Source organism: Balaenoptera musculus, chromosome 4 (assembly GCF_009873245.2).
Source record: "Balaenoptera musculus isolate JJ_BM4_2016_0621 chromosome 4, mBalMus1.pri.v3, whole genome shotgun sequence".
NCBI classification, from domain to species: Eukaryota; Metazoa; Chordata; class Mammalia; order Artiodactyla; family Balaenopteridae; genus Balaenoptera; species Balaenoptera musculus.
This window is the reverse complement of record NC_045788.1, coordinates 70047381-70072182: the sequence shown is the minus strand read 5'-3', so window position 1 is coordinate 70072182 and position 24802 is coordinate 70047381. Positions and strand designations below refer to the sequence as shown.

The 24802-nt window shown below is 34.9% G+C and overlaps 1 protein-coding gene across 4 annotated transcripts in view; it reads right to left on the bottom strand.

Annotated features, from left to right (window-relative positions):
• Positions 1 to 3645: 3645 nt before the first annotated feature.
• The window catches only part of OPA1 (OPA1 mitochondrial dynamin like GTPase), a 93806-nt gene continuing 72649 nt past the window's right edge, over positions 3646 to 24802 (bottom strand). For all 4 annotated transcript variants that reach the window (XM_036850189.1, XM_036850192.1, XM_036850188.1 and 1 more), the window contains 2 exons: positions 5941 to 6015; positions 3646 to 3888 (listed from right to left, as the gene is read on the bottom strand). In XM_036850189.1, coding sequence (XP_036706084.1) covers positions 5951 to 6015 — 65 coding nt within the window. In that variant the 3' untranslated portion in view covers positions 3646 to 3888; positions 5941 to 5950. The remainder of the gene's footprint in view (positions 3889 to 5940; positions 6016 to 24802) is intronic.

Sequence of the window (24802 nt, the reverse complement as noted above, 5' to 3'; positions counted from 1 at the left end):
AGTTCATAATCAGGTGGTAGATGGAATTAGGTGACCTTTGAGGTTCCTTCCAGCTCGAAGACTTAATGATGACTTGTTAGTAAGCCTCATATATGACTGAACATGTTAGCATCATTAATGAAAATGGTGGCCATGGGCTTCCCTGGTGGCGCAGTGGTTAAGAATCTGCCTGCCAATGCAGGAGACACGGGTTCGATCCCTGGTCCGGGAAGATCCCACATGCTGCGGAGCAATGAAGCCCGTGCACCACAACTACTGAGCCTGCGCTCTAGAGCCCACGAGCCACAACTACTGAAGCCCTTGTGCCCAGAGCCTGTGCTCCACAACAACAGAAGCCACCACTATGAGAAGCCCGCGCACCACAATGAAAAGCAGCCCCTGCTCGCCACAACTAGAGAAAGCCCGCGCGCAGCAATGAAGACACAATGCAGCCAAAAATAAATAAATTTTTCAAAAAAAGACAGAAAATGGTGGCCATGGCAGCAAAATGCAATTAAAAACATTTAAAAAATATATTTTACCAAAGAAAATACCAAAATGTATTGACAAGTATCAAGACATGAAAAAGAGCATTGTTAGACCATGAATTACAACTGTGCAATGTGAGGCATGTGAAATTCAAGCATTCAAAGAAGAGTTACATTTAAGAGGCCTGTTAGACCATGCATTTGGTTATACTGTGGCGTCAAATTATTTCCCTAGGTGCACAGGTTTCTCTCTCTCTCCCTCATTAAAACAGAGACAACTTAAAAACTGCTCTCCAATAAGAGAATTATAACATGATTTCAGTATCTTTAATTACTCATCTACACAAATGACCTTAGATCAAGCACAGGCAAAATATAAATCGCAGTAATATCTACATATAGTGTGAAGGTTTTTAAAAATAATACAGAGTTCATTCATAGTGCACAAGTAAAAACAAGGTTAAGTTTTAAATATTTAAACACAAAGCATGATTATTCAAAAGGTAAGCATATTTATGAGCACATTTCTATACTGCTAAAGTTCCTGAAACCACAGCATATACCAGCTTAGAGAACTGAAATTTAAAAAAAATTACTTTGATCCCCTTTATTGGTAAACTAAAACAACATTATTTTTTTTGCAGATAAATACCTCTAAAATAAATAAAAAATAAAATTATTAACTAGTTAAGGGATTTACCTTTTAAACCTACACTCTGAATCTTATCATCATGTGTAAAACTCCCAAATTATAAGGTCAGGAAACACCACTCTCTGCAATGTTCCCTACTTATTTTTACACTATTCATTTGCATCTGGAGGCTAAATAATTTGTGGGAAGGAGTCTGCTGGAGTAAAGCCTGGAACGGGGGTATAATACAAAGAAAAGAGAATATAATTAAGCCGCTAAGAAAGGCTGATTGCTCCGCCTATAACTAAAGCTCAGCTGAACTATAATTCAACCGTGAAGCTGCAAGAACTGCTCGTTTCCTGTCATGATTTGCCTACACAGTTTGATTTTTTAAATTGATACCCGGACCGAGTAAATTTTAGATATAATTTACAGTTGTTCAGTCTTCCATACAGAGCTTTGTTCATTCTATTCTTTGCAAATTCTGACATGAAAAACAAATGATTCCTGGTCTAGTTAGAATTTAACTTCTGTATATTGAATTTGTTTTTATTTGTTACATTTGTATACTTCTGTATAGTGATTTGTTGATATTTGAATCATTTGTAATTTCTGAACTACAGACACAATACACAGGGTTTACTGTTGAGAATCTGAATTTTATTTTTTTCTTTTAATAACATCTGCATTTAATAAATACCTGGCTTTTGGGTGGGGAGGGAAGCATGCTTAGTGTGAGAATAGCCATAAAGGAAAAAAATGTATAATCCATGAAAGAAGTTATATTACTGAGGAGGACGGGGAATATCTGGACTCTAATGTGGGATTTTTAATAATATTTTTATTATCTATTTATATATTTAAATTACAAATACTGATCTCAAAGAAATGGAGACATCCATCCTCCCTCCCCCACACCTTTCTTAAATTTATACAAAGAGACGCAATAGTAGTAATGACTTAACATCAGCCTTTATGCTTGGGCGAAATCTGTAGAAATACAGCTGAGGGCATTCTTCCCTATCCATAGCTCACAGAGATAGACATGGTCCTATTTCTTTTTTTCTTTAGAAATAGATTTGTAGTTATAAAGTGGTCGTGTTTTACAACTGCAAAAATATTAATTAATAATTGCATGATGTTTGCTTCCGTGAGGGTGTTTATCCACTGGCCAACACTGGTTAGAGGGAGTTAACCGGTAAGGTCATCTCCTAACCTTTGTACAGGACACTGGGGAGCTCTACTCCCTTTCCATTCACCCACTATCCCTAGGTCTGAAGGATACAGAAATGTCCTTGACTACTCAGCTCCCAAATAAAGTATACTGCTACTAGCTGCTTAAAACTGGATCTACTTTTCTTACCAACCAGTTTAAAACAAATATTTCCTGAATTCTCAATTTCGGAAATATTTTGTGGTATCCTTTAACCTTGCATATTAAGTGTCAGATCTTGATAGAGATCACAATAAAGAATGTACTGATGTTAAATTAAAAAAAAAAAAAAAAGTGAGGTGGCAAGGAAACTGTTACCAAAACATAATTCCAAGAAAACTGTAAAATTAAGTAAACTGTAAAATAAAAACTGTCACACAATGGGCATTTTCATTAGAATAATAAAGGCTGAATGAAATGGCAGCAAAGAGCAGAGTTAAATGAGAAAGACATTTAAAATAAAAAATGGCCTATTTCTTTGCTTTAAAGTCCTTTAGCCAATAAAAAAATATTTATATAAAAAAATGAAAATGATGTGAGGATATTACTGTAATTGAACTGTAATGAATTAAACTATATTTTTCTTTAAACATTCAGTAAGAGGTGGATGGTCAACATTATTCTAATTGTTGAAATAATTTCTATTTAAAATACAGTCTTATGAAAGAAGGCTTTTTTCCTGAGGCCTAGCTGAAATGTTTGACAATAGCTGAAATTAGTCTAAATGAAATTAGTCAATTGATTATTCTTAATCTTCCCTATCCTATGTCACAAACCAACAGCTCTGTCAAATGGTAAAAGAAACTGTTAACAAGAAAGCCTAGCTCAAGTATACAACATCCAAAATGAATGAATTTCAAATGGGTAGAGAGAGTACAAAAACATCAACTGAATCAAATAGGTAAGCTGCTACTCACTTAGCTTCTAAGGCAACTTCTAAGCTGTCAATGAAGGGTTGAAATCTTTCACTGAATGTACACGGAATTGTAATACAAATTAACCCATTTGAGGGGTTTTTCTGTTAACTCGCTTTCTTTCATGTGAAGAATATAAACTGAATTATCATGGTCAAATAGTTTCTGGATACAGAACATTACAGAAACAGACAACAACTCAGCAGGTTACCATCAATTTATACACAATTGATAGCCTTTAGAAAATTGCCATCAGTTTTATTTCAAAACACCTAGCATTCTTTTTCTGGAAAAGAAACCGACATGGAGTAACATCAGCTAATGAGTTAGTTGAACTAGTGCCACTACAAGTGAGACAACAAGCAGGAGAGCGAGTTTCTTATCTTCAAGGACTGAGCCTACTGGCCATACCAAGTTAAATTATCCCAATTTGTCACTTGAATACAAAAAAATAGAATGTTAATGCCATTTCCACTGTTTTTCCATTGAAAAGGCAGCTGATGGTTAAAGTGCCTCTAACACGCATAAATTATTTTTATTCCATGACTTTATTTTATGTTTAGAAAGGTGGAATAGCAGAAGAAAAAAAAAGGCAGGACAAAAGGCTCTGGAGTTTTCTTTCTTCAGATGTGTGCAGAGGTGATTATATTATGAGTAGGAGGTCTGTAAAAATAAACAGAATTTTCATTGATAAATTTAGGTCTAGGGAGACAAATGTAAAATTTCTAAGTAAATTTTACTACTGCATGATCATAAAAATGTTGACGCTTAACTGCCTAAGTTTGCTAGTTTTATTAAATTTAAAATATCCACCACCAGAACAATATAAAATAATTTTATCAAACATGATGTATGAATCAAATATTGGACTTCATCTTCAGCAAGTATCAGAATTGGTTACTCAAAACGATCAGGCTGAGTAACTCCACGCATCTTAAAACTGTCATTGCAAAAGTATTCCTTAAGATGCTTGGTAACTTTTATTAAATGGTCAGAATGAAGCAAGGCTACAATTTTGCCAGATTTATTCTTTTAAATGGATTTGCAGGATACAAAGTAGATCATCTGTCCAATTCACAGATACATGTAACAGTTCGGGGCATAGAGAGTAGAGACAAGTAGGGAACAAAGAAAGTTGGGACTATTTTCCTGTACACAGCCGGCCTCATAGGACTGCCCTGGCCTGCAATTGAGACAGACACTCTGGCAGGAAAAGGCATGTTCCCAGCAGCAACAGTAACTCCAGATGTCACACTGATCAGCTTAGGGAAGTGACAATGACTGTTCTGTAAAACACTGGTTGGCTTTGGGCTACCTTATTTCATTGAAAAGACAGAAACATACCTTATATTTTTAATGGGGTTTCTGTGAATTTTTCCCCCAAAAAACCATATGTGTAAACAAAGACATCAAGTAAACTGGTGTTCATGAAGAGAATCTCCAAATCCAGAAGACTCTCAAACTGTTTCTAACATTAACTACTGATAGTAATTATGATGATGAGGAAGACATCGTAACACTTTACGGTTTTAAAAGAACATTTTCATACATTGAAGTTGTATAAAACATTTACAAACAAAGACACTTAAAAACACTGAATTATGTTTGGTCTGAGTTAAAGATGAATGATATTTAGTTTCTAGATATATTTTTGTATACATCCATACACCAGTCTTAACTTATGAAAGAGACAAACAAACAGAGTAACAAAGCATTATTCTAAAGCTTTTAACTCCTTCCTCTCTCATTCATTGCTGGTATACTGTTCTGAATGATGTTGGTCTGAGCTGTGCTTCCCTTCCTAGCTTGCTTTCTCAAATATATCGCCCCTACACTACAAGAAAGCAGGTAGTCTGATTTAAGGGCCTTTTCTGAACAGAATGCACCTAGGGAGAGAATGAATCTTTCACATTTCTACTCCTTTCACTTCTGACTGTGCTGCAGGCTGCCTATAGTGTAAGGCTCACAGATAAAGTGAGTCATTAAATACTTCAAATTCATGATAAGGTCTTAATTACAGCATTTTCCCTTTCTCAACTTCTTCTATAAAAGACTTACTAATTATAATTCTTCAGCAATAATTAACAATTAACTCCGCTACTAAGGGAAGTCTTCAAATATACAATATTTTATTGGGAACTGCTTAAAATGCCAGACTACAGAATTAAACAAGAGCCCATACATTCAGAAGAGTCCTAAATTCTACAGCTATCTAAGTGACTTTAAATTGAAAAATGGTTTATTTAAATGTTTTTAAACATTGAGAATAAGATTAAGAAAAACTGTTAAAATTTTTAGTCAAGACAAATAAAAAGCTTTGCAAGTGAACATATACACAATTATCCATTGAATATGAACAATGAGAAATAAAACAATGAGAGCTACAGCTCAACTCTTCACATACAGAAACTCTATGAGCCACCTGCACACTATTAAATATCTTAGCTTTATTCACCTTTCTTCTGTTCAAAGAGTTCTAGAGGATATTTTTAGTTTAGCCACAAGGCAATCAAGTTATTCAAAGGAACATCATACATACAAAATTTAGAATCTAGTTTCAGAAATGCCTCCTTTTTAAATTATTTAATTACATTAAGATTATTATTAAGGAACAAGTTGGATATAGTTAAATAGAATGATAAACTATTAAAATAAGTCTAAAATATAAATTTTGTGTTTAGTCATTACCAATGCAGTAAGAAGTTTTTTACTCACTTATTACAATTTATTTCTCCTGATGAAGAGCTTCAATAAAAGCATCAAGTTTTTCTTGAATTTCTCTAACTTTCTCTGTGGAGATAAAAAGAGATAATAAATTAGTTAAAAACAAATTTATTTTTCAAAGGCATCACAAATCATAGAAGATAAATGGTTTGGGATACTTTAACGACTTGGGAAAAGGAGGGAAAATTACCTTAGCACCACATGCCATCTTATAGCCAAATAAAGTTCGAACAGATTATGTAATAGCAGGAGCTTCTAAATCTTTGGAAGGGGAGGAGCGTGGGGGTTTGTGACAGATCCCTTTGAGGATTTAATACAAGCTGTGGATCCTTACACAGAAAAATGCAAGTATAGATAAATATACCATTACGTATAGAATTCTAAGGAGTTGTCAGATTCTCTGGAGTCTAACCAAGGACTCACAGTTAGTATTATCTGGAACAGAGGAAAATATAAAATAATGAAACCATTTTTTAAAATTAGAAGAGAATACAGGTGAGTATATAACTGGCCTTCAACTGGGAAATTACTTTCTAAGTATGAAGTAATGGGAGAGTTACAAAGATCAACCAATATGACATTAAAATGTACCCTTTATATGTCAAAATGTCCTAAAATTGAAAGGCAAAAGAAATTGTAGGAAATATTTTCAACAAACATGAAAAAGGAAATAACACTTTAAAAAATAAAAACGTACTTTTCTTGCTGTGAATGAGGAAAGTTTAAAAACACCAGAGCCACTGATGACAGATTTACATTATTTTATTTGATTTTAGGTTTTCATGTTTATAGATGTTCAAATAAAATCTATAATTTCTCTCTGAAATATAAAAATTTCCTTCAAAATGTAAACTATTCACAGGACACGCCAATCTCCTAATATTAAAAACAGAAGTCGTGATTTATTCTACTTCACTAACCTAATCATGCAGCTCCCATTTTAAAATACAGGTTATAGTAAGCATGGTAACAAATATTTTTGTCCCGTTAACACAATTTAACATGTTGGTGAGAATTACCAATTAAAGTGAAATGACTGGTTCAAAGCTGGTGATCTAGAGGCAAAACTGCAAAGCATTCTACTTTATATCTTACAGAAAAAAACATGTAAGAGGTGTTAATAGTCAACACTTATATTTTTCCCCCCAGAACTTCATGCATACTTTATTTGTTGGCAGTCACTGAATGGCTGCATAGTGCAAAGCCTGAATAAGACAATATTCTCACTATCATGATGTTTATATTCTTTTTTTTTCAGATTTTTTAAAAAATTGAAGTATAGTTGATTTACAACATTTGTATCTTCTAAAAGATACAAACTGTATCATTTAAAAATAAATAATCTGCAATTCAAGATATAAGTATCCCTTTTTAACAGTGAGACAGCATTTGTGATGAGTAGCCAATAAAAAGAACTATCCTTTTTGTAAATTCTTATTAGCATTGCAGGAACTCAACACAGCCTACCAGGGCTGCATATAAAGAACGTAATGTCTTCATCTTCTTTTTCCAGTAATTCAGCACTTCTAATTCTTGGTATTAGACCGAGACTAACACACACCAAAAAAAGCCAGGGGAGGGGGATCCCCTATTGTTTTAATCATTATTTACTGAGAAAATATGATTTTAGTTATCACAAAGGCAGGAGTAACTCCTTATATATAAAAAATTAAACTCTTGGAAGTTTAGTTTGTACTTTTTGGTAGTCTGTTTTTTTTTGTTTTTAAACTAGCAGTCAAACCAGTAAACACACTTCCTTTCTCAAAATAAGGCCACATTTCTTATTTTAAAAATTATTTCATGTAGTTGCTTAGAAACAGTTTACCTATGTTCTTCATTGAACATTTAGAGAGTTCCAGATACTACAGGTCATCAGTTGAAGAATTTTTAAAGGGGGTTGGGAAACAGGTGGAAAAAAGTTTTCTAAACTGTCTCATAGAATTTTGGAAACGGATGGGGTCTTTAAAAAATCATCTAGCTTAAATAGCACAAAACAGGGAAATCTAAAACAAGTTTTCAGAGCCTTAGCAGCTCTCTAACATTAGAGACTGAGAACTATTTCTACTTGGGAAAACTATACTGTATGAAGAAAGGAAATCATTCTATCTGCTCCATGATCAGAGTACAATCAGGCAGCTGAACGGCCAGCTCTAGCCATCCTTTTGCCCTGTCAATGACCTCTATGTTCAGCTGGACAGACTATCTGTGAGTGGGTGATACAGTAGCATCACTCACAAGACGCTGTTCAGAGCAAGATCTATTTGTATTGAAAGAAGCCAAGAGCGACTCTGATGCATGTGCCTAATTGTGGAATCTGAATCAAATTCAAATTCTTCTAAAATTAGAGATAAGTGATGTTTTTCGTAAATGAAAGTTAAAAAAAAAACTAATTAATTTAAATATGAAAAGCACAGAATAAAAAATTACCAAATTTCCCTTTAAAAAGCTTTTTTACAAAATATTTTACAATCGGAATATCAGGACACTGTACTGAAACCTCAAGAATGACACAAAAAACATTAGTAAGTTACTAGGAAGTAATGCAGGGAGAGGATAGGAAGAGGAGAGAAGAGGATGGAGGTAAATGTTAAAAAAAAAAGAATAGTTGTGATAAATGTATCCTTTTAATACTAAATTGAAAAACTCATTTCTTCATTCATTCCTTCACTTATACAATGTACTTAATGGAGTGACACGGGGACACACAGTATACCCTGCCTTTGAGAAGAATCCCTTGCTTACTTTCTACCTCTGTCTAAGTCTGTAAGTGTCTACTATGTTTTGCGTGATGTCAGATCCCACATTTCATTTGGTCCTCATACAACCCAGCAGGTTTCACTGCCAAAGATGAGGACATTAAGCCTGGAGAGTTAGCCTTGTCCACACTCCTCCAATTAAGAAACACATACTAGATCTGCTACCATATGCAGACTCTAAATGGTAACAAAACAAATGCTATTATTTCAAGTGTATTTGTTGAAAGTTTTACCTTTTATGTAAGATAAGACATTTTGATAAAAATTAGGGAGTGAGATAGTTACTGAGCACCTCCTAAGTAGTTCTGTGCCTAGAAATGTCTAAAAAATATATGTTACCATACTCAGATGAATATTATTACCTCTTGAGGAGACTAGATCTATACACACTTGGAGAGACCCTTGGAGAACAATATAAGAGTAGGAAACTGGCCCAAAAAAGTTTAGCATCTTCAGTGTCTACAACAATGCCTGACTCGCTATATATGCTCAATAAATATTTGATAAATGAAGTTCCCAAAAGTATGGCATGGAAAATGAGGGCTGTAGGTTATCAAGAAGGGAAAAAAAGCACTTAACATGCTTCCTGGATGTTATGCCAGGATCACAAGAGCTAGAGCAAGTCTGAGAACAGGAGGCAGGGTATACACTGACAGTGAAGAACAAGGAAAGCTGGTGGGTCACCTGAACCACATAAAGCACCGCAGAACAGAGAATACTCAGGTCTTAGAACACAATAGCATTTTGCGGGGGCGGGGGGGGGATGGGGGGTGGGGTGGGGGACAACTTAATTATTGCACCTTAAGAAGGCTAAAATATGCTGACTACACAAGCACACACAAGCGTTTCATGCTTTGCAAGGAAGCTATATTACAAATAATATAGCAGCATTATTTTCCATATTTGAATTCATTCATTTTAAATTCTGATGTAAGGTTCCAGCACTGTCTTGTATACCAACTATGCCTCCTGGCTGCACAGAAAACTGAGTTATGTGTAAAAATCAAGTTGGAATGTTAGCAACTAACACTTAACACTTTCTGATCCTTCCAAATTAATGTCTCACTATTACAGTGTTTTCAAATCCCCAAATATTATGGTATTTAATTTTTTCACCATTAGAACTTACTTTCCCACAGAAAAATGTGTATATATTAGCATGGCTAATTATAGAGCAAACTCCTTTTTCTATTAAATATTTGCAATAAATATTTATATAGCTAGAGAATTCCTATAAATTTGTGATTTACTTGATAAACTAAACCAACTCAGGAAGGGATTAACAAACTGCTATTTCTGTTACACTGAAATAGCCAATTCCACATGTAGTGAATACTGAGTCTACTTTCCATTTGTCCAATGTTTACTTAAAAGATGAACAATTTCAAACATCAATTCATTGTGCTTCTTGATTGAGTCATGAATATTCCCATAATCCCCAACTCATAAACCGTCAGTCTCAGTGAATGAAGTTCCTTCTCTTTTTTCTTTTCTTCGGATGACTTGACACTCATTCATGTTTTGGGTCTCTTTATCTCCACATGAAATGATACTGCTACTCTCATTTTCTTTTTGAGACTTCTGATACTTGCTCTAAAAGTCTCAAATATAGACTAATCTGTAATTAGGATTTGAATACACTGTGAATACCAAAAGGCCAGACCTGGGAGAAGGTTCACTTCAGTGGTTAATAACAGTTTAGAACAGGAACAAAGAATCACACACAAAACACTACCACATGAACTGAAATAAACCTTTTAGCTTTTGATGTTTTTAGAGAAAGCATAAAGAAACGAGCTGCAAACTTACTAATGCAGTGTATTTTAAACAAACCACACATCCAAAGATCCAAATGTACCTTAACAGAACTGTTTTATAACATACTGCATACACATTTTGTACCAAGCTTGAGGACACCTTGTAGGTGAGATTTTGCTATAAAAAGCGGTTCACTAAAAGACTGAAAATTAAAGGAACACTTCTTATTGTGTTATATATGTTGTTCCTAAACAGGCTTGCTTTTCATTAGACAATTACACTGTAAGTGCTCTTTAGAAATTCAGTATTTAAAGGAATCATCTAGGGAAACAAGAAAACCAACAACAACAAAAAGTGAATAATAGACCAAATTCAAGAGTCTTAAAACTACAGCCGAAATCTTAGACTTAGCACAAGAAAAGGTGTACACCTCTTACAGCTGAAAGGAAGAGCCAAAGAGATACAGAGTGACAGATGTATAGCTAAATCTAACACTTATCTCCTGAATCTTGGCCCTGTAGTTTTTTTCCCCTACAAATAGGTATGATTATTTTTAAACAGACTCATTAATGAAGACAAACAGTATACTTCTGCTTGTTACAGAAGAAGGAGGCATCGTTTCCTATGTCCTGGAAAGCTGTTTGAGACTTGGACAGTAATTGTAAAGCTGGGTGGGGTCCCAGACTTCCAGGAGTCTGTGAGGTGGAAATAGAGTTCTCTGGGTTATTTCCATTGTTTCAAAAGTTCAAATGGAAATCTTTGTTTGGGCTAGAATTACATCTACTCTTGTAACAATTAGTTATTTAGGCTGATTAAAGATATAATTGCAATTCTATGTTTCAAATTAAAACTATATGCATTGTAGACAAATCTTATAAAACATGGACTTCACAAGAGTATACAATAATGAAAGGAGTGTTTGATGAAAAAAAAAATGTTAGGAATCCCTGGTCTAATGCCCCTAACAATCAATGGAGTAGTTATTTCATATGATCTTTATGAAGATGAGAACATAATGTATTAACAGGTATACGATAACGTGATCAGGGGAACTAAGTTTCTAGTCCTGGTTTTGCCTTTAATCTTACGACTGCAGACAAATCATGGTCCTAGTTTCTTTATCTCTAAAATGAGGGAATCAGTCTAAAAAAAAGCCCATATTACTTTAAAACTTAGGACTGAAATGTACTATTCTAACTGATCATGTTTTAATTGTACCTTTTAAAACTTGTAAATGGTCTTTTCTTTGTTCTTTAGTATCTTTTTATTTGATGTTAAGCTCCTAGTAAAAAATGCAACCACAAATGATAATATTATTCTCATAGGGTTGCAGAATTCATTTTAGAAAGATCAGTTTTATACTGTTTTTTTTTCCCCCAGGAATCAATGTGGGACTGCTTGTATGAATTACCTACTTAACAAAGAAGTCTGTCATTTAAAATCACTCAGCAAGTGCTACAGCACTTGCTATGTAATAGATGCCCATGAATATTCATTCATTGCTCATTCATTTATTTATTGGTGAGTGATCTGACTTAACCAATACTTAATGCAAACATTAAAGATGATTATTTTAAAATTTTGCTATTTCAGACCCCCAAACAGTATGATTTAGAAAGAAAGCTGCCATAAGAAAGTCTGTGAAGTAAATTATAATTTATGTCTGCTGAATGTATAAACAGCTCAAAGCGACTTGTGAATAAATTCAGCCTAAATTTTAAAAACAACTTTAACTGAGCATTTCTACCAGGCTCCTTTTTGGCTAATAGAATCAAAACCTCTTAAAAAATACTTTCTTGAATTTTGAAGCCTATTCTCCAAAAGACTTCAGTATGGATGAACACAGAGTAGCTTTATACCCAGGCCTTTATATTGGTTAGGCCCTTACACTTTCATAAATAGATGGCAACCCTAATTTCATCTCAGCTATTAATTCTTATGGACCTGCCCTTAACCAATAGAGTCACACCATTCCAGGTGCTTGTCAGTGTCAATCGGTGTAAAATCTTGAACTTTCTCTGCTACCTGATACTTACTAAAAGGCTCAGTTGCAAGAAAAAATCACATTTATGGAAAATTGTATGGGGGACATATAATTCATCTATTTCTCTAGATGCTATATATTTCATCTTTAGATAAGCCAAACCAAATAGCTATTTATTTAGATGGCATCATTCTGATTTTGTCCAGAATTGCTTGTTACTGGCCTACACTGAGGAACATTACAATAAAGAGCCCCATGAAATTCATGATTATGTGCAGTCATTTGATTCAGTATATCATATAACTCAGTGTTCCTCTTATGAGGACTAGTGACTTTTCTCTCAGGTGTGTGTACCAGATATACCTGTGCTTCAGCTAAGCAACTGCTGTGCTGTTGTCTGAGAGCTATCATAAATCAGGTAATCAACTCTGCTTTCCATTTTGCATCAGCTACTGAAACCAACTCCCCCTGAAACTAAGTTCCCCTGCAGGGCTTATGATTAACCTCTCTACCCGAAACTTTATTCCTTTTCTTGTCCCGTCCCTGTCCCCCTGAAGATTGAGAAGTAGCAAAGAAAAGAGGGGACTGAAACCGAGCAGGACCTCGCGGAGCATTCCCCAGGTACAAGGCCCTCCATGTCCCCTGCTTCTTGTTTGACCTTCCCTGAGTTCCAAACAGCAGAGTAAAGCAGTTAATGATTAGAACAGAGTCACAAGACTCCTAGTTCCTCCTGAAGGGACATAGATGACAATCTGACGCATATCTTCGAGTTGTTCTGTGGAAACTAAGACCCCCCACCCAGTGGAGGAAGGTGACTACATGCTGTTGGCAAGCAAGTAGACCCCAGACTGCTTGGAACTGGAAAGTGGATGACTGAGATTACCTAAACATCACCCTGTTACCTCACCACCAAACCAATCAGAAGAATGTCCACGAGCTGATCAGGCACCCTGTGAACCTCACACTTAACGGTTGCCTTTAAAAACCGTTCCTGAAAGCCAGCACGGAGTTCAGGTCTTTTGAGCACGAGCTGCCTGCTCTTGCTTGGGGTCCTACAATAAATGCTGTACTTTCCTTCACCACAGCCCAGTGTCAGTTGATTGGCTTTGCTGTGCATAGGGCGAGTGGACCAGTGTTCAGTTCGGTAACACTACTAGGAAGCTCAGGGCCAGATATGCAGCTTGCTTATAGCAAAGTACGCAGAACCCTTGAGCACCAATCTTAGCCCAAATTTCACATTATTTCACTTGCCTGGATTTTCTCTTCCCTTCCACCCAATTTTTCCACTCAAGTATTTTTACTTTTTGCACAGGGTAGATCTTTATAAGCTGCCTCAAACTGTTTGGGGAATAAGGCAGGGAATTAATAAACTAACAAGCTAGTTTGTAGAAGATATACCACTAGGTAGCTGATTCATATAATATACTATAATATTCTAAAAATAATCTTTTTATACTGGTAATACTTTTTAAATCAGTAATTTAAGAATATTTTGGGAGAACAATATTTGTCACATTTAACTTTCTATGAATAATCCTTACATGAGAGAAAAAAATAAAGTATTTTTACTTCTGCTCAATTCTCAGAAAACTCAATGATATAAAAATCTATATTTCAAGTCATTATTTTCAGCAACAGAAAAAAATCATACATTTTTATGGGATTCATGATCGTCTTTTTAAATGTGAATGATAGATAGATTCTACCATAAGATTATAATTGTCTCCTGTGAATTATTTTATTCTGTATCCAGTACATAAAATATTCCATATTCATTGCATCTATCAACTCATACTATGATGAAAAAATATTTAAGTTATTTTATGTGGTAACTCATTAATGATACATTTTTTTTTCTCAAAAAAGTTTAAATAAATACGCTATTTCAAAATGAATACCTTTCTTTTTCTCCCCATAAAAAAACCTAAATATCACTACAGTTTAAAAACTATGATATAGGTAATTAACTGGGAAAGCTAAAAAAGCGTTAGCGTAATGACCAGTAAAATATTCAGTCCCAAACAATTGAGGTTTTAAAATAACTCATTTTTTTCTTTTCTATTTTCCTCTTCTTAAAAGCATATTTTACTCTGAATTTTGTTAGGAGGGAAGTTGAAACATTTTAAGAGAAGGAAAACCACCCAGGCAGCCCTTAAAGAGACAGGACATCATTTATCACCTGAAAAGACAGATTTATAAGAAGAGGGCCCTTTCTGTTCCTTTAAGACTGCAAAACAGATGGGAAGTGAATGGACAGTCAATGGGACAAGAAAACACATGGGAGGTGCCGCTGTATGTATGTTCCCAGCACAAGAAAGAGGTCAAGATTGTAACTGCATGACTGGGTCCTGGAAAGGGTCTTTCTTCAAGCTGTTACAAAGACAAACGCTGTTCCTCATCCTGCTGTCAAACTGTTATAAATATTGGTTTGTCAAAAGACCTTCAGTGCTGAAATTTTAAAAAGGAGGTGTAACAGATGAATGAATCATGAGAATGATTCTTAAACAGTCAGCTCATTAATGTAATTTTAAAAGTAAAAGAAAATAATACAAGGGAGAATGTAATTCTGATTTATGAGCCAAACTGAAAGTATATAGAAAAGAGTATGGAATTAAAACTTGCAGACTTTAATAAAGTTATGAATTAAGTGAGATGAAAAACAAAAATGGAATACAATTATATCTCTTAAATAAGATGCTACATAAGGACAAAGTATTATTAATCTTATCACAAGGAGAACTGATAGGCATTTGTGTTGTTTTAGGCTGATTTCATAAGTTTTCAGTTATTTCTCACTATAACCCTATAAATTGGTATCATTACTGATATTGGTTCCATAAGGCAGAGTAAGGCTCAAAGACATAAATGCAACTTCAGAATTAATTTCATGCATTCAGTAATTTAGAAAATCACCTTTAAATTATAAGTCACAATTTCTTTTTTTCTACAGAAAAGGAATAAAATTGAAATAGCAATAAGAATGCATAGATGGATAAGCCTGGGTTATCTTTTTTGAAGAATGAAACCATTACAGATTTCTTTAGGAGACAAACTCATTGTTCTCGAGTTAATGATTAGTTGAACTAGGAGAGTAGGCTCTAAAAATAACACACTGAAAATAATATAAAAAAGGAAGCCAAACTATATGAACTTGGTTATCTACAGTCACCACTAGCACAAACCCAGACTAAAAATGAACAGAATCCCAAAACAAATCTAAAAAGATACTATCTCTGACACATGTTGTTAGCCCCAACTTCGCCATAAATATTTATGTAACTGGCTAAATCATTTCCCTCAGTGAACATCAATTTCCCCATCTGAACAATGGGGACAATAACTTACAAGCCTTATACGCCTTTAGAAGACAAACATAACACACTGTGTAAAGTGCAAAGCTCTATACAAACTTAAAGCACATATATAGAGTTCCAAACAGGATTTAATTTGGATTCCAAAGTACCAAATGATGCAGTTACATGAGAATACTTTCTATTCCTAATGCTTGCCTGGCTCATTGCTTTCCTGATTGTCAGCAATCTCAGTAGAAGTGAGAATAAAAGATTACAAAGTTAGGAAGAGAGTGGATGGTTTAAAGTAGAGACAGCAGCCAAACATTCAGAAGTTTTCCTGTAGACTTCCCAGGTGGCGCAGTGGTTAAGAATCCACCTGCCAATGAAGGGGACATGGGTTCGATCCCTGGTCCAGGAAGATCCCACATGCCGCGGAGCAACTAAGCCCATGCGCCACAACTACTGAGGCTGCGCTCTAGAGCCTGCGAGCCATAACTACTGAGCCCGCGTGCCACAACTACTGAGCCCGCGTGCCACAACTACTGAAGCCCACACGCCTAGAGCCTGTGCTCCGCAACAAGAGAAGCCACTGCAGTGAGAAGCCCGCGCACTGCAACGAAGAGTAGCATACACTCGCGGCAACTAGAGAAAAGCCTGTGCGCAGCAACAAAGACCCAACGCAGCCAAAAATAAATAAATAAATAAATTTATTAAGGAAAAAAAAGTTTTCCTGTGTAAAAGAAAATCATGATCAAACGTAGCTAGAGTGCACAGAAGAATCAATCTAGTAGTTTTAAGATGGGAATGATTTCAGCATCTTTGAAGAAAGAGAGACATAATGAAGGTATAAGTACATATAGGAAGTGCCAGGGTCCTGAATACAGGTGGAGATTAATTTTAAAAGCAGAGTGATTCTTAGTACATGTTTTGTTACTATATAGCCTCTGGAATCCCTGACCTATTTAAATCAATGGGTACTATAGGTTTTATTTTTACTAATGCTGCTTATTCCTCTCAGGGAATCTTTTTGAAATAAGTTTGTATGAAGAAAAGGAAGAGAAATTGAGCCTACTCTGATAGATGAGAAACCAGAAATAGGAGCAATGACAACAAATTGAAGATTTGGGGTATAAGAGGAAGCCAACCCAAGATTTCTTCATGAAAAATGTGTTCCAGAAGTGTAACAGAAATTATGTCCCTAAGATCACATTAAAAATTTTGTTAGAATACAATGTTACAGTGGTTATCTCTCGGCAGTGGCAATAGTTTAAAAAATTCTGCATCTATATCTTCTAACTTTATACAATGCATACGCACTAGTTTTGTGATAAAAAAGATTAAAACAAAAACACCTAAAATTCTGGTAGTTGTACTGGGTGAAGACAGGTACACATGACACAGAATATGAAGTGGTACCAATAAAAGGAGAGACTAAAAAAGACCTGAATTCCTTGGCCCAGAAAAAAGATCTAACTCAAAAGACTAAAACTAAGGAACAGACTGAAAAAGTTCTTCTAAGAGAAATTAAAATGGACTAATTCCATACACAGTAGGTAACGACGAAGCAGAGAAAATCTTTAATGGGCTGTACAAGCGTGAAAACTTCACCAGTTCAAGAAAGATTTCAATTCATTCGCAGGTGACAGATCCAGGAAGGGCAGTTACTAGAAATGGAAGAATTCAAAGTGAAACCCCAACCACAAAGGATGATACGATGACAGCCAATTACTATGTGGCCCCGTGAAATGTCTCTTGGTGTCACAATTACCAAGAGGTTATTTGGGAAGATATCAGTCACTTTTAAAATTGATCATATCATGAATCAGCTTAATCATTTCTATGAATGTGATAATTAAGAATATGAAATTTCTAAGGTAATGTTGAATTATGCTCATTTGGAAACAGTTTAGAAATGTATAAAATGGTAAAGAAATTAAAATTTCTTTTGTCCTCAACCTCTCCTGCAACTATCCTGAGAACCCTCTTTCACAGAGGTTACCAGTTCAGTGTGCATCAATTTGTCCTTCAAGACAGTTCTCTCTTTTTTAAAAAATTTATTCATATCTTGTTTAATTTTATTTTTTAATATACTGTTCCACAGATCAATGGATTGTTTTGCAATTCGATTTAGTTTTCAGTAACTAGATTCCATTTTTTTCCATCTTAGAATGGAGAGAATACATAATTAAAAAATAAAACGAAGTTTAATCCAAAACGTAGATATTATTTCATCCTAAAGTCTCACTGAGGGAGTGGTAAGCATTAATAACATGGGGAAAAACAGCCTCATTTCTAGCTTTAAAAATGTACGCTGTCTTTTTTATACATAATCATATACACACAAGCACATAATACATAACACATAAATAGAAACCACTTTAAAATGATCAACAAAAAAATTCAATCCATAAATTACTGAAGAGCCCTTTCCTATCTTTATTCTCACTTTTAATCAGTTAAAATGTGAGTTTAAAGCAAAAAAGAATATACTTGCTAGTAAAGCACTGAATACCAATAGCCTGTAAATATCCTTTTAATCTTGTACCAATTTATCAATATCCATCAATGTTGTCTTTAAAAGACAGACTTAGGGCATGAAAAATGTGCTTGATTGTAAAAGCCCCATTTTGAGTCTGAATTTTCTCATCAATAACCTGGAAAGCACACAATTCGGACTCATCGTGTGGAACTGTGCATGTAAATAACTGCTTCTCTAACACACAGGACTCTCCCTGAGGATTACTTTATTCTTTGTGTCAACTCACTCTCTCTCCCTTTTTTGGACTACAACACAAAGGCAGAGTCTACTTCATCTCTGCAGACTCAAGGTAAAAATAATCCTTCACTCTCTTCCTTAGCTGCTTTGTCAATTTCACCTTACTAGGAAAAATATTTCACAAAGGCAGAAGTTAAAAATTCAATCACTTTAACCCTGAGAAGATACCTTACAGACCTCAAACACTGATAACATAAAACAGAAAGAAGCTATTTATTCTGTAGTGAAGAAAAGAAACATTCCAATCTTTCCATTTTTCAAATATACTCACTTCTACTAACCATTCCAGAAAGTACATATATGTCAAATAGAATAAAAATATTCCAATCGACTTAAAAATTCCTAATAAACACACACACAAAAATGAGTGTTTCGGTGAACTGGGTGGACCGGGGATTAGGACATCACTGGCGACCTAGAAAGAAGTAAGAAGTGGTTCTGCTAGGGATGAAAGCTAGTCGCAAGATGCTAGCAAAGGAATGTGTGGGTATAGGGGTGAATGCAGCAAATGCGAGCTGCTCCACAAGAGAAATGAGGTGGCAGTTTTCTGGTGAGACAGAGTGGAAGAAAGCTTTCTTCTCCCTCTTTTTTAAGTTAAGAGAAGGGGGTAATGAAGAGCCTGTATTAAAACGTCATGATCCAACATTCAGCAAACACATTCAATATGATATATAAAATATGGTGAATTTATGAAAGAAGCAAATGGCTCTGGCAGAATAGATCAATCATAATAGATATGAAAAATTTTTCTTCTTCAATTGGTTATTTTGGTTGATCTACAGTTGTCTATAGTGGGAAGCCTGCCTTCTGCTCAGTTAAACAACACTGGCAGTACCTCAGTAAGGTTTTTAACCACTGAAGGAAGGTAAATAAGCAGAGAGGAGGAAAAACACTAGCTCAGGACCAAGAGACAATAATGATGTATAAGAAGGCACAGTGAGAGACATAAGAAAAAAAGAGACAAAGAGGGAAAGACTGCTTAGAAATGTGCTAGAAGCCAGGAGAGATGAGAAAGCAGTACTGAGTGCCTATAATTACTGGCCCAAAAACCACAATCACAGTATGTAGGTATAAATGATGCCACAGAGATTATGGTTTTTACAGTTGCCTAGGTACCTAGAATTCTACAACTCAATGCTACCCTCTCCTCCTTTAAATCCCTTTAAAATTCATTTTCTTTGGTTATGTCTACAGAAACAAAATGAACATGCTACTATAGATAATAGTTCAAATAACAAATTTTCAATAGTCACATGATTTATCAGACTCTACTAAAAGAAGATATATGTCGATTTCATGCCCATTAATAAAAATAACAGACTGTGCCGCTGTAAACATGAAGAACTCTCCAGAGTACTGGTGCAGGGGCAGAGTGGGTGGTGGCGGCGTGTGGCAACAATCACCTGCGGAGACTTGGCAAAATATGCATGCCTTAGCCCTACACCTCTGGAAAAATAGTTTAAACACATGACTTCCTTTTTCTACAGTTTTAAGTTCCAGATTCTGAGTACAATAATCTTCCTAGGATGATTTTCAGTCTCACACTACTTTGCGGCCACGGTTTTCATCCATAAAGGCCCTCAAGGATTCCGCAAGTACGGCAGAAGTTTAGGAATGTGGAGGAGCCAATGAAAATTAAATTCAAGAGTATCTTGCTATTTTTCTTTCCTAAATAAAGAACAACAAAATTATTCTTGCTGAAGCTTCTCCCATCTAGATATTTCCTGACTACTTTTTATCCAAGTTTTAACATGCATGAAGACATTTCTTAACTCTCTTATAAATTAGAATTATATTTCAGAGATAATGAAGGTACTTCTTAAACTTAAGCAGCTAAGGTGCATTTCTCTTCCGATCTTAGCTTTTAAAATGGTAGTACTGGATCATTCTGCTGCTACTCCCTTTTTATCACCATAATTTAAAAAATTCACTAGTACATTAATTATGAAGAACAAACAAAATTTTCATTATAAAAATAATTTGTTACTACCTGGTAGCTCAGAGAAAAAAGAAATTTCCATCTGTCATCTATATTTCTAAGTTTTTAGCATCAAAACTGAATCTCCTGCACACTAAGATAGAAAGCTTGTATCTTTACTCCATTCTAATTATCAAGAGAAAGCATAGGATGGAGGATAAGAGGAGACTAGGAAAGTAAGGAGACACAAAGACAAGCCCCACCAGCATTGTATATTGCCAAGAGAAACAAACTTTAGTTTCAAGAAACAATTGCCGGCTGTCTGGGAGATGCTCAGGCATCAAACAATAAAGAACAGTCAACAGAGGCAAGAGGCCGAGCATGCTGCCGCGACCGCTTCTCTAATCCCCGGACCTCTAGTAAAAAGGCCAGCTGTTGCCACCTCGTGTAGAGAGTCAGCAGAGCAAATTAACCATGGGAGAAAAAAAGCTGCGGATATTGGAAAATTCTAATTTACCAGCCTCTTTAAGCTACACTGTTTTTAACATTGAGGACATCAAACTATTATCATTAAAATAAGCCTGTGTAATGGTAGCCCAAGTAAAAAGGTTTATGACTGTTTTCACATTTCATTAGTAAATGAGATAGATGTAAATATGAAATATTTGGTTTTGACTGAAGCATATCTTCTCTTCATGTAAAGTACAAGAAATATGAAGAAATACACTGAGGCTTATTATAAAACATTTCAACACTCCCGGACAAGCTCGACAAAAAGCCTCAACTTAGAATAACAGCCATTATGCTCAAGTAAAGATTCTGGATCTGTTACAGCTGGATTTTAAGTCTCTAAGTACAAACACACCACACTGAAAAGCTGTGTCTGAATTTTGGGCAACTTTGATACTACTTACCTATGGCGGAATTCAACTGAGTGTACTTCAAGACAGTTTAACAAGTCACATAAAGAAAATTAACTTCCTTCAGTCTGTTTACTGGCTTCATTTACACTTTTGTGTTCTCTTACCCAGATGTTCTAATGCTATCAAAGTTTTCATATTGTTTGAAAGTTTAAGCTGCAAAGTTTTTGTAGTGTAGGAAGTACATAGGATGATAATGATCATGATGATTATCACGGTCATAACTAACATGTACGTCTTTTTTGACCCTCTCCGTAAAGGACACTGTTAACTATGGGAGCTTCCAAATATAAAAGACCATTTTATATAATTATATTGTCTAACACCTTGGGGTTTTTTTCTCAAATTAGTTCAGCAGAGTAGTTAAAAGACCTGGGCTCAAATCTTCGCTTTACCAGTTACTATCTGTGTGTTTCTTAGGCTGACGTTTCTTTTTCTATAACATGAGAAAAATGACTGTACCTATGAGACTGCATGTTAAACACATAACCTAATATCTGGCACAGGAAATTTATTCAAATATTAATTTATATTCATAAATAGATTCAAGTTTCGATACAAAAATGAAAAGGAATTTATTGTAAAATAAGAAGAGAACAATCTAAATGATTGGTAATACCCCTTTAATTCCTGGGTATCAGCGATTCTTTGATTATGTACACAGGGAATAGTGAACAAGAGTTAAAAAAGAAACCTAAGCTCTAAACCCCATGCAATTGATATCAAGGTCCAAAAACTCACAATAAACTAGTTAACTGTTGATACGATATTTACAGACAAACAATAAAAAAATCCCATGCTGTTCTGATGAAACTCAGTTTAGCAACATTACCAGCAGTTGTTACCAGTGTCCAGACACTCAGTTTCCAGGCTGGGATGGAGAATAAATTCCAAAAAAAAGTCTGTGAGATGTTAGCACTATTACTTATTTTATATAATGACAATCATAAAATATATCTTATAAATCATAAGCAGATCATTATAGAAAGAAACACTTTAAATTGAGCTGTAACATGCCAATTTTTTCCTCTCCAAAGAAAGCGTTTTAAAATTGCAGTCTGTTTCAGTAAATACACTGGACACATTATTAAAAACTATGCTGGGAATCCAAATAGATTTTATCTAAATTAATGCTGTATTTAAGTATCTATAAAAAATCCTTTGAGATAAAATTCACTATAAAATCAAAAGAATTTCATCAAGGTCATAGCGAACATATTTAAACACCAGACAGTTCTGAGTATGACTGGACAATGCAAAAAAGGAATAAGGTGGAAAGATTAGCTATGTATTTTACTAAACTGTCCATGAGGCAATCCAGTCTTTCAACATCTTCAGAGGTCATGTTTTCAAAAGTCTTATTATCTCTAAATTATTTTCATATGATCCTTGATCCATTATCAGCTATAAAAACAAAATTAAATATTTTTTTACCCTTTTCTCAGACTTAGGGAACAGTTGTAAGCATACTACAAAGAACATTTTTCCTGAATCATTTACTGTCATTATGCCCCACAAACCCAAATAATCTACTGTGTATTAGCTACAAATAAGGATATTTTCCTAAATAATCCCAATCTAACAAAGTTTAAAAATTAACAGTGAAGTATTACTACCATGTAACCCTTAGATTCCCACCAACTGTCCCATGAATGTCCTTTAGAGCAAAAAGATCTAGTTCAGGATCACGCATTGTATTTTGTTTTCCTGTTCTTTAGTCTCCCTCAAGCTGGAACAGTTCCTCAGTCTTTCCTTGTCTCTCATGATCTTGATACATTTTAAAGATTACAAGCCAGTTATTTTGTAGACTGCGCTTTAATTTGGGTTTTTCTGATGTATCCTTATGATTGAATTTAAGTTATACATTGAAGGTAAGAAAATCATAGAAGTGACACTGCGTTCTTCTCACTGCATTCTATAAGGTGGCACACAGTTCTGATTTGACCACTACTGATAATATTACTGTGACCACTTGATTAAGGTGGTTATTACCAGGCTTCCCCACTGTAAAGTTACTCTTTTTTCCTTTTTAATTTTGCATGGAGATAGTTTGTGTGATTATACAAACACCCCATTCCTCATCACTGATTTTATTCATTTACTTATATAATTATCAACTTATGGACTCCTGTTTTATTCAATGGATTATAATTTATAACTGTCCTTATTTATATTGATGCCCAAACTGTCCTAGTTTTGGCCAACAGGAACCTCTGCACGTTGGCTTCTGTATCTTGTTGACGTGTCCCTATCATCTTTCAACTACTTCCTTACTTTCTACCTCCTAAGATGTCCCAGGTTCCTCCTGACCTTCCCCTGCTCCACCTATGGAATCCACTGCATCTCCAGAGTCCTGCTTCCTTGTATGCCTCCTCATCTCATGAGCCTCCTAGGACTAGAAGAGGCAAGTTCTTCTTTCATCTTCCTAATTCTAGCTTTGTGGCTTCATTTCAATATTGAACACAGTGTATTTTCTCCAGAATATGAGAGAACACTGTACTACTTATGTACTCATCTTAAAGGACAACCAGTTGACGAATCCCCAAAGTAAAGTGGTGAAATGATATGAAATTGGGCAAGCTTAAAACTGGCAAAATATATGATGCATCAAACTTCTACCAATCTCTACAATAATCTACCCTGTACCATTCTGAAACTGTAGTAAAAACAAACAAACAAAAACTCTGACTCCCTTTCTCTAAATTTCATTAACCGACTTAACATATTCTAACTGAATATGCTATACTAGGAACTTTGATCTGTGTAAGACAGTAGTAACCATTAAACTGTGAAAGTTTACTGGCTGAAAGTATCCATGAACATATTCGCAAGTGTCAGACTGAACATAAACAGTAAAGAAAAGGTACTCTCAAGACTTTTTTTCAACTAATGGACAAAGTCATGGCTCATCTCCTTTAGTGTGACTGATGAGGCTGAGTCACTGGTCAAACACTTGCTTCCAAGGACATTATTTGGTACATTAACACGGCAATAATTATATATATACAAAAGTAGTAAATCATTTCAAGGGAGTCATATGAGTACTTTCTCAGGAAAACATAAGACTTGGCTTGACAGTGCACAAATTTGTGTTAGCAATACACTTTCCTTAAACAATCAAATTTCAAATTGGGAGTAGAAAATGATGGGGTTACACAAGACTATTATAAAACATGAGAAAAGACATCACTTTCTAATCACTTAAAAATGTATATGCTGGTAAAACACATGGAAGTATTTCACTGTCTGATAACTATGTCTTGAGGGATACAAAAGAAATAGATCTGTATACACTGTGATACTGACACATCTCTTCCTGTAACAGTACTAATTGAGCATGAAATTATGAACCAGAAACTTCCAAATGTTTTTTGAACCAATTCCCCTACCCTGTAAAAAAAACTATCATAGTATCATTCTTACAAAGAAGCTAAGGCTGTGGAAGATA